At 40.4% G+C, this 19,891-nt stretch overlaps 1 protein-coding gene across 6 annotated transcripts in view; it reads left to right on the top strand.

The window, feature by feature from the left end:
• fam13a (family with sequence similarity 13 member A) overlaps nt 1-18,225 on the top strand; it is a 53,044-nt gene extending 34,819 nt beyond the window's left edge. For 2 of the 6 annotated variants that reach the window (XM_056372408.1, XM_056372409.1), the window contains exons 13-26: nt 2,218-2,276; nt 2,617-2,659; nt 7,144-7,303; nt 9,764-9,826; nt 11,683-11,899; nt 11,982-12,123; nt 12,439-12,520; nt 12,611-12,816; nt 13,084-13,167; nt 13,634-13,729; nt 14,874-14,957; nt 16,211-16,407; nt 16,668-16,769; nt 16,895-18,225. In XM_056372408.1, the coding sequence (XP_056228383.1) occupies nt 2,218-2,276; nt 2,617-2,659; nt 7,144-7,303; nt 9,764-9,826; nt 11,683-11,899; nt 11,982-12,123; nt 12,439-12,520; nt 12,611-12,816; nt 13,084-13,167; nt 13,634-13,729; nt 14,874-14,957; nt 16,211-16,407; nt 16,668-16,769; nt 16,895-17,018 (1,659 nt within the window). In that variant the 3' untranslated portion in view covers nt 17,019-18,225. Of the gene's footprint in view, nt 1-2,217; nt 2,277-2,616; nt 2,660-7,143; nt 7,304-9,763; nt 9,827-11,682; nt 11,900-11,981; nt 12,124-12,438; nt 12,521-12,610; nt 12,817-13,083; nt 13,168-13,633; nt 13,730-14,873; nt 14,958-16,095; nt 16,408-16,667; nt 16,770-16,894 lie in introns of those variants that run through there. The other 4 variants (XM_056372412.1, XM_056372410.1, XM_056372413.1 and 1 more) reach the window with 4 other exon arrangements.
• Nucleotides 18,226-19,891: the final 1,666 nt, after the last annotated feature.

The following is a 19,891-nucleotide window of genomic DNA, read 5'->3' as shown; positions in this document are numbered from 1 at the left end:
CTGAAGAAGAAGATCCGCCAGAGTGCAGCTTGTCCTTTCAGCTGTTGTCATGTGCGAGACTACAATGTTCCAAGCGCTGCTTTTATTGAGTAATCAGATTAATCAGATACAATAAAGTAATTTCTTTAATGTAGAACGTTACTTAGAGGTTTGATAGTAGCACCTATATTTTATAGTTTATGAGTAGCACCTAATAGGATAGCATGGAGGCAAGAGGTAGAGACTTTGCAATGCTGTTTCCAGTAAGGATTGCACACAATCGTACAAATCTACAAGCATGGGTGCTTTATGGCAATATTGGATTTTCAGTACCAACTGAAACGTGTCCATAGCACTGACACTCTGGACTGGTGCTGAATTATATCTTTACATACATAGATTAATGAGTTCATATACAGAGAATAAATTATAAACTTTTTAATATATCCAATTAACCTTAATGAACATTTTCATGCAAAAATACTAAATACTCCCTGGCTCCAACTTCACAAATTTGAGACTCTTCTGTGTTTTGCTTTGTTAAAACATTATAAATGAAATATCTTTAGGTTTAGCACTGTTGTTCAGACAAAACAAGCAATCTGAAGATGTCACTTTGCACTGCTTTTCACTTTATTTTTGACCAAACCAAACAAAAATTTCAAACCAATCAACCCTTAAGATTTCACGATATGATACAAAATTACATCCATACCGCTTATCCCCAGTGAACAAGTTCAGCCACATAATAGAATATTTGGTCAGCTATCTTCAACCTACCAAGCATATTAAAATGAGTCATACCCAAAAGTGCTGTGGCACAGTGACAGCTGTATATGAGGAGTGTGTGAAAGCTGTCAAAGTCACGACGAGGACATGGTGTGAAGCATGTAGCTGTAGTAACATGATCCAGTCTGTACAGACACTTCTTCCACTATAGCTGCATGTAAGCAAGATGGATTATTATTCACACTTGGTTCCTAATTGATGTATGCTAATGTAATGATCAGCTGCATGGTGTGCTGTCCCACCAACCAACTGATGGAAATAGATTTGTTCAGTTTACACTCTGACACTCAAGGAACTCAATCTTAGACTGCCACGCTGTTTTTATTCTTTTAACTCCTCATGCCAGCCCCTTATGTAACAGTACAGATGACACATTATGCCTTGACACACATGCAGTAAACTGAATGTTATAGCTGCTACAGCGTCACTGAATGGCTGGGCCAGTGTTGTGCTGGGTGGCTGATAGCAGAGGTTTGATGTAAGTAAAGGTCTGAGTCTGTGCTGGTGTGAACAGTCGTCTCTGTGAGTGTGAGCTTATTATGTTGAGAGCCACTAATGGTAATCGGGAGCTCTGAAAGCCTCTGGACTGTTGTTTCTGGTGCTGTTCATTGTAAACTAGCACAGAGTCATACAATATGTTTATGTACAGTGTTGTTTGTTATGGGTAACCTTTTTGACAAAGTTCAGCCATCAAATCACCTTTTTGTGTGAAATTGTTTATAAACTATGTCAAAGATGCATTTTTATTTGCGAAGCTAATACAGTTAATACAATTAATGCTTAAATTTCACCATTGCATACTGATCTGCAGCCTCTAAATGTCTTTGGCTTGATGTTTTTTGCCATGCTAGCAGCGATGTGAATGTCTGTTGGTAAGTCCACCACTTTAGTCTAGAATGAAACATACTATTGGATGGAGAGCCATTAAATCTGGTGCAGAAATTCATGTTCCCCACAGAATGAACTCTAATAACTTTGACAATATCCTGACTTTTTCATCAGGTCAAAGCTAAACTAAAACACTAACTAAGCTGTATGCTCTTGGTGACACTGACTCCTATTTTTTATTATTTAATTTCTTTAGATATTAATAATGTTAAGCATATTTTGTGTTATTTTTCAATAACTGCTGCTCATATCATATTTCATATAATACAAGCAAGAATTATAAATGATCTTTTCATATTTTTAAGTACTTTGTAAACCTCTGCTTTTGAAAAGTTCAATACAAATAAAAATTGTTACAAATAAATTTTATCACACTAACAGCTCCAAAATACACAAAAATGAAAAGTTAAACGACAATTGTCCAAAAAGATTCAAGAGTATTAACGCTTTTCCCCTTTGATATGCTGATACAATGTAGCTTGTCCCTTTTTGGTTTTTAAAAAAAATCTAAAATCATCTCTATGGATACTTAACATTCAAAACGTACATGTCTTTTCCCAGGTGAAGGAATGTGTTGCTGAGAGATCTGGAGAAAACCACATGGATACATTTCAGAAAGGGTAAGCTCTTCAAAATCTGAAGTTGAGGAACTTTTAAAAATGACATTACACCCGTTGAATCGCTTTTTCTCACCACATTGACCATTTCCCATGGACACACAAGTTGATAAGCTGCTGGATGCTCTCTCTACGCTGTTAGATCTGTATGTCATACTGAGATTTTATAACATACACTTAAGCTGATAAAGACTGGTAGCAGGAGATATACAGTACTATATGTGCATAAGCTGTGCAGGGTTTCCAGAGGCTTCTGTAAGATAAACATCTGTCTTGTGTTTGGTTTGACAGAAGCTGGTGTAAATCAGTTCAAGCTTATTTACTAAACTGTCTGATTTTTCAGGAATGACATTTCAAGAAATCATGGCCTTCCTTCTCCACCACAGGTAGGTTCAAGTTCCTTTCCCCTGAGTCTCTCTCTGTTAGGCGGTGCCTTTTATTTCAATTCGCTTTCTTCCTATTCTCATGAAATTTATCTGAACTGTTATGCATGTGTCACCAGAGAAAAATGGAGTCTCAAATTGTAGGAAGATGGATGTGAAAGAAAGGGAAGGGCTAATTATTGAACCTCATGACTGAAATGTGTCAACAACTGCCAAGTGCAAAATTCATTGAATGCTTGCACAGATTCATGCTTTTCTTTACTTATTTTTATCAGGCAGTTTTTCATTTAATTTACCAAATTCTTGTGCTTGCAGTTTCTTTTTTTTTTAAGTCAACATTTAATATGCAAGGTGGTTCATAATGCTCCAAATGAGTCACAAAAATACATCAAGGCTGGATATAAAAGAAACAAGGGAAGTAAAAAGAGATACAATTGAAAATTGTATAAAATAGAAAAACTTAACTGGAAAAAAACAGAAAAAACAGAAGTGAGAGATATGAATAAAAACCTCAATAACAAACAGTGGCAAGAATAAAAGGACAGGCACTTGGAAGAGCTTTAAACACTGATGTTGATGTTAATGCTTTGACCAGTGTGTTTGTACGTCATGGTTTTGTGACACCACCACATTGCTGATTTTGCTGAACAGAAAGTCCTCTGCACTTCCACAGAAATATAAAATTTAACTTTTTTTAGCATTCTTGAGAAAAGGGATCGTCCTACCATTATTCTGACACAAACTTACAGACGTTCTTGAGTCACCTGTCACAAACATTGTGAAATCCCTGAACTTTTTGTAGTAAGTGCTGCAGTGGATGTGAGCAGAAGGAAACAAGTCACCTTCCCCATCTGCTCGTCTCCACATTAAATCTGGACCAGCTCCACTGAACAGAATCATGCAGCACTGAACCAATATGGTGAATCTTTTTCGAAGCAGTCCAGATGGATTTTAGTAGCAGCTCAGGTCGCAGCTCTGCCGCCACCACACTGTGCCACTGAGCAGCCATCTGGAGCCGGTGTGGCGCCGCTCTGAGTGGAGGCTGGTGCAGCAGGCTCTCAGCTGGTCATTAATGCCCGGGGTACAACATGAGCATCACACAGACATGATTGTTACCATCAGGCCCTTTTTGTCTTCCTCTGAGCAGCAGTTAGTTAGATTAATTAATAAACTGATCTGTCTGTATGGTGACCTCATCCCCTGCAGCTGATCTTTCAAATATTGATACGTACAGTATGACTCTGTGTACTCTGCTATTAGTTTGGTTTACAAACACAGTATTTTGGTGACCTGGCAGAAATTGAGGCCTATACTGCTTAACCAATCAGCAGAACAACAGAAAAATATTACTGATGAATCATTTATTTTTATTTTCCCAATTTTTTTTTTAGTGCTTATCCCTTTTTTATTTTAGTGCAAGCTGCACAGAATTGGTATTGACCAGATAAAATAAGACATCACCTTGGACTCAATGGACACATTTTTCACTATGCTCTCACCTTTTATAGACTAAACAATTAATCAGTTATTTGCAAAAAAATAATTAGGAGATTAATAGATAATAAGGATAAGCATGACTTGCAGCTGTACCTGTGTTCTGAGTCCAAACCTTTAACGTTAGTGTGTTGGTGTAGTGTGTCTCAATCTGCGATAGAGCTGCAGTGTTTTGGACCAGCTCATGGTGTGCAGGTGAAGGTGACTGCAAAACTAACATGTCACTTATAGGGGAATTGTTTGCAGCACATCTTCTCACAATAAGTTGCTCTTCATGTCGCTCAGAGTGACACTGAGCACCAGGAAAACTCTGGAATTGCGAGCACACACTGTATTTGTCTCCATTTTCTGCAGAACCTGGCAGTGCATTGACATCGTGTGCAGGCACATGTGCTTTATGTGTGCGTGTGTTTTGAAAGGAGGTGTGGAGAGCTCCACCACACATAAATGGTGTGAGAGTGCAAAGGGAAACAAAGCTATCAGACAGGAAGCTTATGTCAGGCCAAATCCTCCACATTGTGTGTGTGTGTGTGTGCGCGCGCGTGTGTGTGTGTGCGCGCGCGCGTGTGTGTGTGCGCGCGTGTGTGCATGTGTGTGTGTCCAAGGTTTTGTGCTTGTCTGTGTGCCATCTCAGCAAAATGCCCTTTAAATTCCACCATGTGTTTGTTTGTACACTGTGTATGTAAACCCCCACCCCCCAACACAGCTTAATTATTGTCTAATGCATCCCCCGCCACTCACACACACACACACACACACACACACACACACACGCACGCACGCACGCACGCACGCATGCACGCACGCAAACGCAGTAGCTCTATCTCACCCGTCCTTTGCACCAGCTGGACCTCTCGTGATGATGTAATCATGGCTCAAGTGTGTTAGAGTGAACACAGTGGATGATGTTTCAGGGAACACTGCAGTGTGTGGACCTACATCCAAACACAACAAGACCACGGTGAGCTGTTACATCTGTGCTGCTGTTAATCCACTGTGATTTTATTCGGAGCATCTTGAACTAATGTCAAATTGTCCTCTCTACACTGATGCCTGACAGCAAACTTTCATTAGATGTTTATGTCTGTGAAGTAAAAGTCATGACACAGATGCGGGGTTTTATCAAATCACCTTTAATGAATCATTTGCATATAAAACAGTTTGACGACAAAAGTGCTGCTTGATGAGGAAACCTTTACATCCCTTAAGGGTCTATTACCTGGACTAGATGTTGCTCCTCTTTCAGCAGCTCTTACCTCTGAGACTCATATTATTACATAACATTCACCCAGTAGACTCTTGTGTTTTAAAGCCTAATGAGTCCGTACTTTAATTGCATGATTACCATGACTGGACAAAAAGACACAGGAAGTACAGTAGTTAAGAGAGTATAGAACAAATGAAAAACTAACCCCTAATTAACAAACAATTATCAAGTTCTTCCTGAATGAAAATCTTTATGGTCAAAATATGTCATTAGAGAAGAGATTGCTTTTATGTTAATTTAATTCTGTAAATCTGCACTCTTACACTCTACACACTTAACTCTTTCAACAGGAATTATTTTTGATTAACTACTAGACACAAAACCAATGACTGTAGACAAAATAGACAAAAAACATTATTACTTATTGTTTGAACCAGTTGTAATTACTTATTACTTACTTACACACTGAGTCTAGAGGCTGATGCAACTGAATGTGTGTGTGGATGTGAAGGAGCTTTCAATTGTTGATTGAGTGAGCTGGAGCATTATGTACTTGTTCATGGGGGGTTATGGGTGGGGGTTTCTTGACTTGAAAACAGTGACGGTAAGTGCAGCTTAGGGGAAATTTCTGCTATTAGTGGCTCACAGTCCGCATGTTCTCTCTGGGCACTAATGCCACTTTGTAGCCTCCATGATTGAGATCACATCAGTTATTTCCCATGTAACAGATGAGTAGGCTTGATAACTCCCTGTTTTTGGCCTCCACTTCAGCACAAGAACACAAACACCTGAGACTAATTTACATAAACCTGCCAACAACAACAACAACTAAGTATCATGAATAAAAACACAAATCAAGGGCTGTTGTAACCAGATTCAACTGCACGCCTTCCTGTAGGCCATCTGTGGCATTTATGAGTTCTAGTAGCAGTGTGTCTTGATCTGTTTTTTCCTAAAAATAGCCTGGTCCCACGCCCGGACAGAGGAAATGGGACCCCATGGGCTTAGTGCTAAGTGATCCATGGACACGTTCTAAATACATGATCAGTGGAGTATGTAGCTTTACCAAATTATTTACATTATGCTAGAATTTGATTACACAGCTTTGATTGTGGATAAGCAAAGTGGACTGATAAAAAAAGGAGAAGGACATAAAAAGGAGAGGCAGGAGAAGCTGGTGAATAATAGGTAAAAATGGAGGAAGTAATGAGGTGCTGGATGGGGAGGTTTGCATGTAGTATTTCTGCTCTGAGTGTCTGCAGAGAGAGACCGATAGAGAGAGAAAAAAATCACCCAGTCAGCCTACGTGTGCTAGCTCACAATCTGGCTGCTATTTTTTTTTGTCCTCACCTCCCTCCCTTTCTCTCCCTCCCTCCCTCCCTCCCTCCCTAACACCCCACCACCCCTCCCTTCTGCTCTTTCTGCTGTGGAACAAACAAGTCCAGAGCGGCGCTCGGGTGGGGAATATATGCATGGCAGGCAAGAGAGAAAGCAACAAGGGCTACTGTAGGGAGAAGAGAAAGAAAATAAGAGAGGGAGGGAGGGGTGAGGGATTCCAGTGGGTGAAAGAGGAGGCGGAGCCAATCCACTCCTGCTGTCTCACACACAGTTAAAGACAGATGGGCGGATGTTTTGGCCAGCTGAGGCAGCCAATCGCGAGCAGGGAGCAGCCCCCTCCGTTAGGGCAGGGCCAGTCTGAGGGAGTGTGTGGCTCAACTTAAAGAGTGTGTTCACAGGCTGGTCATCGTTGTTGAGGGCTCTCGTCTTTTCTCTCATGGTTGTGCAGACGTTGAGGATGAAGATCCAGGAGTCGCCCGTCACTTGTGACATGGGGAGGGTCAGCAGTGGAGAGGTGCGAGGCTCAGACCCGGACTGTGAGAAGACAAGCTGCGAGGATGTTCCCCGGCTGGACCTGACAGCACTGACCGAGGATAACAACTGGGGAGGTGAGGCAGGAAGCCATATTAATGTTGTTTTCATGCGTTTCTCTTACATGCAACACTTCATTTTTAAATAGGTCTAATACCTATCTGGAACACACGCCTTTTTATACAAACACACACATGCCCAGACAACCCACCCACTGTCCCCTCCACCCAGCTCTGCACATGGGTGTTTGGGTAGCAGCTGCACACCTTCTGCTGCCTCTCTTCCTCCTCCTCCTCCTCCTCCTCCTCCTCCTCCTCCTCCTCCTCCTCCTGATGCAGCTCCCTCTGTCTCTCCTGCAGGATTTAATAGTAAAAGATCCTCTTAAGTTCTCTAGCCACCTATATCTGGAGGAGAAAACACTCACTGGAGACATACTTGTTTGCTCGGTTGGCAAGATAAGGCAGCACTGCAGACAGTTTGTTTTATTACAGACCACATGGGAACCTTGAGTCTTTTATTCATCCCAGTAGAGAAAATATGACGGTGCAGCTAAAGTTAGAACTCCTCCTGCGGTTTTATTTAAAGAGTAAACACCGGGTTTTTACCAGGATGTATCACTTACTTGGCGATTTATGTGACTGAATTGCTTCCAGATTCAGCTGCTGCTGTAATTCCCAGTCAAAATCAATCATTAAAGGGGGGTCGAATGGTGATAACAGTGTACCAGTCAACCAGCTGTAGAAACTTGGCTTGTGTTTGGAGAGGTTATTGAGCCTGGTTGAAAATTTCAGACTTGTGCTCCATTTAAAAAGTGGGGTTAAATTTTTCTGAGCAGCTCGTGTTTGCTATGTCACTCCAGGAATAGTGATGGTGATATCTGTGCATGTGCATTTAATAGCAACTTTGCACGAGATCAAATTTAAATGCAACTAATGAAGTAGGTCCATTTAATTTATTGATGCTGGCTTATCAAGTGTCATTACTAATGCAGAGTTTGCAGAAATAGCCACGAGCATTGCATTATTCATACGTCTGTTCCAACTCTGTTTTGCTGTCAGACGTCTTTAGAGTTTGCTATCAATGTGTTTGTTTATTCAGTGTTGGGGTTTGTGCAGAAAGGAAATCATGCACAATCGCCATGCACGAAGACTGTGATTGTTTTGTCAGGACATTGCGACACAGTGGGGAAGGGTGGAGGTTTTTGTACTGAGCAGTGAGAGCTATGCATTTTGCTGAAGTGTACTGGAATGATAACCAACAGGTTCATTGCTACAGTAAAAGACAGTGTTGGGGCATGTTGCAGCGCGTGTTGAACTCTGTGCGCTGCAAATGTTGGTCTTCACTCCCTCCACCACCACTGTTTCCTGTTTGATCTGGTAGTCAGAGCAAAATTGTTCCATGCAATAAATCTCTCAACTTCTACCAGCTTCATATTTGGAGCATTGGCACGTAATTACATGTTTTGTGGAGCTCTCTAGTGGCCAAATATGATATAGAAAAAACAGTCTTTGAGAGGTTATTGTTGTTGCTGTGCAACATTTGCTGATTGCCTACCCCTGAGCTAAAAAAAAATGTTACTTTAATCTGCATAAAGGTGTGGCGTGTTTTATGTGTGTCAGTTCAGAACATGGTGTCTCTGATTGTGTTTGCTTGTAATTAAAATGTAATTTGCATTGAGCGAGGATATGGAGGAGGTAAGCTGTTTGTTCGGGGAATCTACAATTCAGGTGTAGGTGGCTGTTTCACACTGACATCAAGACTAAGATCACTTGCTTCTTGTTATTTTTTTTCTTCCCTTGGCTTTTCGGCTTTTCTTCAACCTCCTCCCTGTACATTCTGTCCTGAATACATAACTGAGTTCATGGCAGTGAGGACACCACGGGGAGCCTGCATCATTGGCTGTGACAGGCCATTCAGACATACAGTATCTCCTCTGGGTGCCTTTCAAGCATGAAAACAAGCAGGGCTTGCCATAGCACGAACTTCAATTGTGTAAATGTATCGTGCAAAGTTGAACTTGTGAGGTTTCTTTTTTCTGTGAAGTTGGCACGTTTATTCTTCAGTAAGGAGAACCAAAGAGGGATTTATATTCTCGCAAAATGAGCCAACCTGAATCAGCAGTTAATAAATCGGTACAATGGTTGTAAATACGGTTAGGGGATGTGTGAATACTGTAGAGAACGTGTTAGACTGTGTAAATGAGTATGCTGGGGGGATGAGGGCATTAGGCAGCGGTGTGAGACCTTTGTCCCAGTACACTTTGTGCCAACGCCTGTCATGGTGACCTGATATCCGCTGCTGCTCTGTCCTTGCCTGTCTGCCAGTGATGTTGGAAAGACATTAATGGACATTTGAACAGGAAGATACACATATCTTAAGCTCATAACTCTGATGAGTTGATTAGGGAGATGATAAACCACATTCATTGCTATAAGAAGGATGCATGCTGGTCCTTTGTTTTACTTCTGTTCCTTTTACATCACTTCATCTTGTTCTTTTCCTTGTCTTCTCCCCTTTTTCTTGTCTTATTCCTCCAGATTCTCCGTTTTTTAACACCCCTTTCCTTGATTTCAAAAGCATTTTCCATCCAAGTTGTGATGGTAAGTGTTGTGCTACATCACTGTCAGTGCTGACTTGCTTCGCTGTAAATAACATGTCAAAAAGAAAGAAATGACCTTTTCCTCTGCATGGCAACATGCTTGAATGGTCTGGAACATTGTGGCTGACACACACGTCTCTCTCACACACACACACACACACACACACACACACACACACACACACACATACACACACAACAACCTTTAGTGAAAAGGCAAACTGGCATGTTTTTTGTTTCATTAGTCTAGTTAATCCTGAACCATCAGCGAGCAGTTGATTTAAAGGATTAATTTCAAATGCCATGGAGCCTTACTGGCCGGCTACACTGCCCTGTACTCTGAGGTAGATAATAGACCTCAAAGGAAGACATTTGGTGTGATTGAGAGTTTCACCTGCTGTTGTGAGCAAGCTTAAACATGCCAGGGAGTCACTACTTGATAAACTGCACGTACCTAGAAGCACAGGAGGACCCCCGGGACTCTTAACCTGGAATTTGAGCTAAGTCACTTCTCGTACGCCCCAAGTCACCCCAGCTAAACAAAACATGCATGTGCAGTTTTAGACTGGGTGTGCATATTTTCACGGGTGCTTTCTGACACCATGAATGTTTACACTGACGGTTGGTTTCCTTCAGAGTTTGTTTTCACTCCTTCCATCTCTTCTCCCTGTGTAGCTACTCCTCAGTATATTTCTAGAGTCCACTGACACCTGAGGTTACATGTCTCTCGTTTTCCATGAAATGTACATTATGTCTAGTGCTGAGTCTCATGTATTGGCAGTTTCAATAGAATTTTCCTTCCTTGTTATAACAGTGTGCTATTCTCTTGCACACGTGCTGGAACAGACACATCAGCATGGTTTATCCCTCACCATGCAGAGTGGAAACTAAAATACAAACTCGTCACTGTACCTCTCAACAGGGGTCGCGCCCTGACATTATCCCACAGAGAGCCCAGCTTTATTAATAGCCCAGGGATTGTCAGGAGTATCTGCATGACTATTCTCACCAGACATAATTATTGCCAGAGTAGAGACTGTAACCAGGGGATGAACAGAGAGAGGGAGGGTGGGCAGGTCTTACCCATATTTTCAGGACAACATCTGTGACTGTCCAGCCCCAGAGGAAGGGAGCCTCATCATGTCCAGTGACTTTCACAACACCAGAGAGAATACAAGATGTCCATATGATGAGAACTGGTGCTGAAAACAAGCAATCCTGTTTGACACATCTTTTATGTTGCTCTTAGACTTTACAAAACAGAGAAGTATAAATTCAGTATTAGATTTAAAAAAAGACAAACTCCTATTAGTTATTGAAAGGATTTCTCTTTTTATTAGCATAGAGCATAGATCTAAATCTAATAAATCAGTTTGTTGAAGATTAACATAAAATAAAACAGATTTTTTTGAGAACATAATCTGCAGATTAATCAATAAATGGAAAAATTTCCCAGTTGTAGCTATATTCCCCTTTTATCCATTTATTTAATCAGTCATTTAAAAATTCTTCCATGGTATTTGTAACTTTGGTTAAAGATTTTAATCCCAGTTAGACTTTATAAAAGATTTGAAAGTATTCTGATTCAAAAAGTAGATTTAATACTGGAGTTAAAGTATGTTCAGCTCTGCAGGAGTATCTGTTGTATCCTTTTCTTCTGCAGCTACAGAGCTGTTTGGGAAAATGGGGAATACATGTTGTTGTCCGCCGACCAGCATGCACAACATTTCCAAACAAGATTCCCTGCCTAACCTGTCCTTTGTTTGCTTTGGTGTGTGTGCATCTTCTGTTTGACAACAGTGTAAGCAAAGTATCTCGTTTTAACACAAAGCGTGTACGTGTTTGTGTGTCACTCAGAGCCAGTCCCAGCATACTCATCTCTGCAGAGGGAGAGCATGGACCGCGAGGAAGCTCGACTGTCCCCTCACGCCGGAGGACGACTGATCCGCCAGTTGCTGGAGGAAGACAGCGACCCGATGCTGTCCCCTCGTTTCTACGCCTACGGACAGTGCCAGCAGTACCTGGACGACACTGAAGTGCCTCCCTCACCGCCAAATGCACACTCGTTTGTCAGGTAGGCACTTGGCATGGTCTAGTACCTAGAGGCAATTGGAAGGAGCTGACAGTGATATTAACAACATCATTTATCTCTTCAGTCGCAGGCGGAGTTCATCTCTCGGCTCCTGTGACAATGAGAAAGAGGAGTTGACATCAGCTCAGCTCACGAAGAGGATTCATGTCCTGAAGAAAAAGATCCACAGATTTGAGGAGAAGTTTGAAGAGGAGCGGAAATACAGGGTAAGAAGTCATTTCTCATCAGAAATAAATCAAAATAATCCCCTGCCACAATAAATCTGACTTTAAAAACTTTTTTCCACACTATAAACAAGGTTATTTACTAGCTGAGGAGACTCTGATGACTCATTACAATGAATTTTAAATAGGAAACAGAGCTCTGCGCTTGTTTCTTTCCAAGGCCAATTTCCAGAGCTCCAATTCAGATTTATGGCCAACACAGTTATGTTCATGTGAGCTGTAATGATAGGTGCTGCTGTCTTATTTTGAAAGGAGAATCTGTTTTCATCTGTATCATTGCTTTTTTTTTCCATGCAGCCTTCCCACAGTGACAAAGCTGAAAACTCAGAGGTGATGAGATGGGTAAACGAACTGGCCAAGCTTCGTAAAGATCTTAAAGGTAAGACATAGAAATGAACATCACTCATCTGTAATGAGATGATTCAAATTAAAATCAATAAAGCTCACATGTAGTTTTCTCCCTAACCAGAACACAAGCTCCTGAAGTCTGAAGAGGACCTGCCTCCTCTGACCCGTCAGCGCAGCAACACGCTGCCCAAAAGCTTCGGCTCTCAACTGGAGAAGAAACCTCAGCAGGAGAAAGTGCCCAAGCCGCCAGTGGAGAGCACCCTGGAGACCATTTTAAAGAAGCTACAGGAGAAGAGGGAGGAGGTGAACCGCCCCGAGGACATCAAGGTACAACCATGTCCAGGTTACACACTGACAGGGGATGGATAAATAAATAAAACGTCTATAGCAAACTAATGTTACATGTAAGATAAACGGTGACGTTTTAAAGCAGGCAGCAGGGTTTGAATTTATTATGGTGCTGAAGTAAGTGTGTGTGTGTGTGTGTGTGAGTGTGTGTGTAAAACCAAATGAGGATGAATGCGTGTTGCAACAGAGAGTGAACTCCGGTCATTTCTACAATGTGTTGACCCACTTCCTGTCCCCTGCTCACAGGATATGACACGGGAGCAGATCGGAGCAGAGAAAGTAGCCCTGCAGAAAGCTCTCCTCTACTACGAGAGCATACATGGCCGACCAGTAAGTCATCCTCCTCCTCCTACACCTCATACACCTCCACTCAGATAGATACAGCAAACTCCACAGGCCTGATCTGCTGCCAGCAGTGTCGGCCTCAACAGAGAAAATCTTGTTTACCGCTTGATTGTGACCCAGAATAACCAAACTGACACGCTCTTTGTTTGAATCCAATTGCGATAATTGTGTCATCTAATCCCAGCTATTATTGTTGTATATCAGGAAGTGCAGTTGAACTTTCTGTCACCACCCTCCCTCCTCACACTGGGTAGCCCTGGTGGTTTGTGTTTAATGACCTTCACGCTCTGAAGAACGGCTGCAGCGCTGTTGTTTGCCAATCTGGGTTAGCTGTCATTTTGTTTTACGGTTAGTGCTGCAGAGAGTTAGTCTGCAGGGAGACAGAGGACGACAGAAAGAAACTAATACTGAGCTAACGAGGTGTCTTTGTTTCTCTTTTTTGCTGCTTCAGGTCACCAAAAGCGAGAGGCAAATCATGAAACCCCTGTATGACAGATATCGCCTGGTCAAGCAGATCCTGTGCAGAGCCTCCACCATCCCTGTCATTGTAAGTATCACATCTTAACCTCCCTTTTATTTTTTTTCATTCGCAGCTGCTTGTTTGTCCTGCCACTCTCTGAGAAGCGAGCAGCAAATCATCGTCGCACTGTCCATACGTCTGCAGACACTTAATCCCAGCTCGCATTGGCTTTTAGTGCCAACACGCGCTTGGAACTGGTGGCAGACGTGTTATCCTTCTCTCCAGGCTTTAAGCTCAGCTTTAGTGGCTCAGTGGATCCTCTGGTCGTAAAGTAGCTTATAGGTAGCAGACAGGAGAGTTCACAGCAAGTGACAGCATGATAACTGCAGGTGAGGGTCAGAAACTGTAAAAATGATCAACTCCTATAATAGGAGGATTTCTTTTTAGTCTCAATTGAAGATAAGAAACAGAAAAACTGGCAGCATTATTAATGCTACTTTGAATATTGTTTTCATTGCATATATGTAAGTTAACATATATGTAACTCTGCCTATAAGAGTAGTGTATACGCTTTCTTTTCCCTATTATTCATGTACTTAACTATTAAATAACCATTTTATTATGTAAGATATGATTTGCATTATGTACCAACAGTATATCCATTATATAATGCACTACCTCTAATCCCCATCATGCAAATTGGGACCACTGCTATAGATTATTCTGTACAATAGAAGTTATGGTGCAGCAGTTTTATTATCCATGAGAGGTCAAGTCAGATGATGTTGGTCTCTTACGAAAGTTAACTGAGAGTTTACGCTCAAAAAGTCAGAATTAGCTAACTGAACTAAATTTAGACACCTTTATTTGTATGTTTTTTTTTCCTACTTTATTGTTCTGTTTTGTACACTCCCTTTACAAAATAAGCAAATATGTTGTGATATCGGGATCTATGTGAGGCTTCAGGTTGCAATCTAAATTTCAGTCAATTTTTCAAGTTGCTGATTAGGAAAATTTTCAACATTATTGTCATTTGAATCTTTTGTGGAAAAAAGCTTGTTATCGTGGACAAATAGAAGAATAGAAAGTAAAGAAGGAAAACCCTTTACTTTAAAAGTTCAGACGCAGAACTCAGTGAAAACTGGGAGGAAGTGTTTGGCGTTTCCTCGTTGCAAACACCAAAGTGAGTGTCTCAGCGTGGTTAACTCCTCCTTCTTGACCGTCACCACAGGGCTCTCCCTCCAGCAAGCGCCGAGGTCCCCTCCTTCAGCCAATTATCGAGGGCGAAACCGCGCTCTTCTTCGATGATATCAAGGTGAAGAGCTGCTGCTGCTTCAATAATCAGACGCCAGTTCTCCTTCCTCGCCCCGCCCTACTACCCCCCAACCCCACCTCCCCCTTATTTACTACCATCCACCCCTCTAATGAGCCTGATTGCTGCCTGTTGATTGGGCAGTTGCCTGTTTTCTGCCACCAGTATCTGTAGTCAAGCATCTGTAGACATGTTGAATCAGTAGCTGCCTGGAGGTGATGTTTGAATCATGTGATTTTGATTCAAATATAGAAACAGTAAATGCTCTGTTATTAAGGATAATGAACTTGGGTTTTATTTTATCATCATTTTGTCATTTTCGTTTTACATTGTGCCCACTCAGTTGATTGCTGAGATGTGAGATGTGTGATGTGGTGAGATTGAAGACCAAAGGGGCAAAAAATACAAGCAGTCATAGTTTTAGATAGACACAAACTTTATAATTATGATCTAAACTGTTACAGGTCAGTTTTCCAGTGTAATTACATAATGTGAACTTTGAGTTTGTATTGCATTCATTGCATTCATTGTTAAAATAACCAATAAGCTACCAGCTACCATAGGCTCCCTGCACATACACCTTCTACCAACCTGAACATCAGGTGTATTGACAGTGCATTAAAAACTTGACAGTAAGTATCTAAAAGTGATGGACAAATTATTGAAATGTAAAAGCTTCTGCTACATAACCAATGACAACTCAATCATCCAAAGAAATACTGACCTAGTATCCACTTTTATATTACTCACAGGGTTAAATAACATCCAGTTTAAAATGGATATTAGTAACTACTTTACAATAGATATGACAGCCAAAGCTACAAAAATAAAACCCATGTTGCAGTGACGCAGAATGATACTTTAGGTGTGTTTTAATACCAACTGTAATCAAATCTCAGTAGAACTAAATCTCTGCTCTCAGTGTATTGAAGGTTGTTTATATCTGGTTCAGGACTTTCAGAAGCATCAAGCTGGTTTTCAGGGGACTGTGCGTCTTCTAGTCCACTGCGCTCTTTAAATCCTTGCATACATAGTTTTGAGTATAGACGTGAATCACAAGCATCGAAGGACATTTTGCTGCTGTACCGTGATGATTTATAACCATTGATGACTAACACTGCACGACCCTCATGCACTGCAGTGTTTGAGCCTGGAGGCCCGGCCAACAGCCCCGGGTTTATCTCAGTAACACCACTCACTGCACGATGTGGCGCTTTGAGCCTCGGCCACCGTTTGACCTCTCTGTGCTCCTGCAGGAGGAGGAGGACGGCTCTGAGGACGACGGAGACTCAAAGACTCAGTTCACTGTGACCGTCCGGCCCGACCTCAGCGTGCTCAGCTTCCTGGACCACATGGACGAGGAAGTGGACGGTTTCATTTCACCAGTGGATGAACTCTCACCGTCTAAAAACACAACGGATATGAGGCTGTCTAACCTTCACTCTGCCACCATGTAAGTTACTGAAAAGAGACAACACAAACCAAGTATTCACGTAGCATATAGTAGTATATTCATGTAGCATATAGTAGTATATTTTACTTAAAATATTTATACTACTAAGTAGGATTTTGACTTGTCATGGAGTATTTTTACTTCTCTGTATTAGTACTTTTACTCAAGCAAAGGATTTGAGTACTTTGTCCACCACTTGTTCAACATATTTAAATATTTTAATGCAAGATATTTAAATATTTCTGCCATTTCTCTCGCAGACAGGAACTTCTGGAGCAGCTTCAAGAGACCAGAGAGGAGAAGAAGAGAATCCGCAAAAACCTGAAAGAGTTTGAGGACCAGTTCTTTAGACAAAACGGAAGGTAAAAGAAAAGAAGAATTTGTTCAGGTTATATAACAGAGGCATAATGCATAATGGGTTTTCCACAGCTGAACCTTCTCCATTTCTTAATGTTTGTTGTCTTCCACCCACGTCTTGTTCCCATAGAAATGTGCAGAAGGAGGACCGCTCCCCGTTGGCAGTGGAGTACAACGAATACAAGCACATTAAAGCCAAACTGCGGCTGCTGGAAGTTCTCATCAGCAAAAGAGACTCAACTAAGTTCATCTGAGGAAAAAAAAAAGACTCTAAAAGGACTGTTGCTTAGTTTCTGGAGATACAGTCAAACACACCTCACCCCGATTTCCCTTCTCGTTGCCATCTGTGCTGCTCATGTTTCTGACTCGGGGAACAGCCTGTTAGTCTACTCTGTTGATCTCTGACGTCCACAGAGAGCCACCAACCCACGACTGATTCAAAGCCACACAAAGTCACCTGCTTCACCTGAGGAGTTCATCTCCAACCAAACCTCACCTTCACAAGAGGACGTTTCTCCAGACTTAAGCAGGACACACAAATAACCTGAATCACACTTGTATTGTTAATAATTTATTTCTATTCTTTTGAACATTTTTATCAGAACAGAAAAGTTATTTTTCTCACGCTTTATTGTAGAAGTCTTAAAAAAAAAAAACCTTGTAAGTAAAATAATAGATATGGAATTACTGCTATTTTTAAAGAAGGATTTTGCGATCAAGATTTCTGTGTATTTTTGTAAGGGAGATGTTACTATTTGTATAACTTCAATCAGCTGAACAGTATTTACTAAACCAATAGCTTTCTCTGTTTCAGTTCTGACCAGCATATAATGTCTGACATAATCTTATGTTGCTTCTCTAGAAGTTAAATCGAGTATTTGCTCACTAAAACAAGTGGTTTCTAATTTTAATAAAACCCAAAGACAGAGACTCAGAGTACACACTATGAACCAAAATGGCTCAAATGTTCATTATATTCAACACAACAGCTTATTTTTTGTGATCACTGGTACTTACCTAAACATTTGACTGTGTATTTTATGCATTGACGTGCTTTTTTCCCCATTTACTTCATGTCAAATAAGCTATTTTTCGTCTTGAAATCACTGGCATGTTTGCGCTCTCACGTATCAGAATTGGTGAGGCCATGTGTGAGACGACTGGAGGACAGAGATGGTAGCTGAACACCCCAGTTTTCCCAGCGGTCTGTGTTTCCTTTCTCGTCTGCTCCAGAGCTTGTTTTGTTCTCTTGTAAATATGGATCACTGTGTATGTTTACATTTCTGAGAGCGAGTATTTTTTTCCTTTCTTTCTCCAAAATGGATGATTATCAGTGTGAATTTCGTTTTTACTGAATGTAAACACTGGCGAGGCTTAATGAATTTTGAGTGTGTACATTTTAGTACATAAATTGTATTTGTATTTTGTATATATCATGAATGAAATCATATTTTTACTGAATTTCTGGGCTGTGCGTGGTTCCTCTTGTGTGTGTTCATCATTGATTGATCCATCAATGATTTTCTTGCTTAGGGCACAAAGTCTTTATTTATATATATTTTTTCTTTTTTATATAATATATAATTACATTGTTTGGGATCTCAAGCAGTTCTGCTCAAGCAGTAGAAAAATAGATAAGTGCTACTGTACTTGGCTTGGAAGCTGTTAGGTAGGTTAGGTTTATTTGAGGGGGTAAAACTATCAGATAAATGTAGGCCTAGTGACGTAAGAAAAAGACATCACAGAGTATAGAGAAGGATTGGTAACTATCCAATTGCCGATTAACGTTTTTTCCCTGTCATTAATTTATGCATTGATTTATTTAGTGCTGCTGCACATCTTCTGTCCAAGTGGACAATTTTCTCTGGGCTACAGTGTTGAAATCCAACAGGCTCATGTCATGTGAGAATATCACAGTGATATTTAACATCACTTAAGAATGTCAACTAATTCAACTAAACTGACAAGCTAACCCTGGCTTCCGTCTTCTGTATGCTGGCAGTCAGGTTGGTAGCAGGAGTAAATATAAAAATGGTGGATATATCAAAGTATGAGTTGAATTTCTTTCGAAAAATCCCATGAAAATGTCACTATGACTTTTTTTATACCTTATGACTAATTATGTCTAACTGTACTATGACTTTTTATGATGTTTTGATGCCTTACTATATTATGACTTTTTAGGCCTATACTATGACCTCTTTATGCCTTACTATATTATGACTTTTTAGGCCTATACTATGACCTCTTTATGCCTTACTATATTATGACATTTTTGTCCCTTTGTTATACTATGACATTTTCATTACGTTTTATGCCTTACTATCCTATGACTTTTTATGCCTTACTATACTATGACGTTTGATTCCTTACTATCCTATGACATTTTTATGACTTTTTATGCCTTACTCTACTATGATGTTTTATGCCTTACTATACAATGACATTTTTATTCCATACTTTACTTACATTTTTTTAACGTTTTTATGCCTCACAATACTATGACGTTTTGTGACATTTTTATGCCTTACTACACTATGACGGCTTATGCCATACGACATTATGATGTTTTATTAATGTGTTATGCCTTACTATGCTATGACATTTGACATTTTGACATATATATGACATATTAGACATATTGTATCAAGAGTGATGTTACCATATGTGTGTCACCTATCAGAGGATATATTATCATGACAAATATACATCCTCTGGATATATAAAGATATAAGTTTATAACAAATATGAAATACTCATAGTAAAATATACATACAGTATGTGTCAACATTTTATATTGTTCCAATTTACAACAGCTTTCATATGTAATTTTTACATATATAGGCTATATTGTATATACATATATGATTTTACTTCATATGTACATATATTTCATATATGGAAATTCAACACATGTACATATATTATATTTGTTTATGGGCATTTCTGAATGTAAATTCAGATCTTATATGTTAATAAACCATTTGGTTGACGGTATTAAAAAGTTGGAGGGGTGGCGGGGTTGTTGCGTCCTTACCAATGTGAGACCAAACTTATGTCATTTGCCAAATCAAATTCTGCTTAGGGCCCTATAAAGGCTTGGGCTGGCTCTGGTTTAGTCTATAAA

This window comes from Seriola aureovittata, chromosome 3, assembly GCF_021018895.1.
Source record: "Seriola aureovittata isolate HTS-2021-v1 ecotype China chromosome 3, ASM2101889v1, whole genome shotgun sequence".
NCBI lineage: Eukaryota > Metazoa > Chordata > Actinopteri > Carangiformes > Carangidae > Seriola > Seriola aureovittata.
This window is presented reverse-complemented; position numbering and strand designations above follow the sequence as displayed.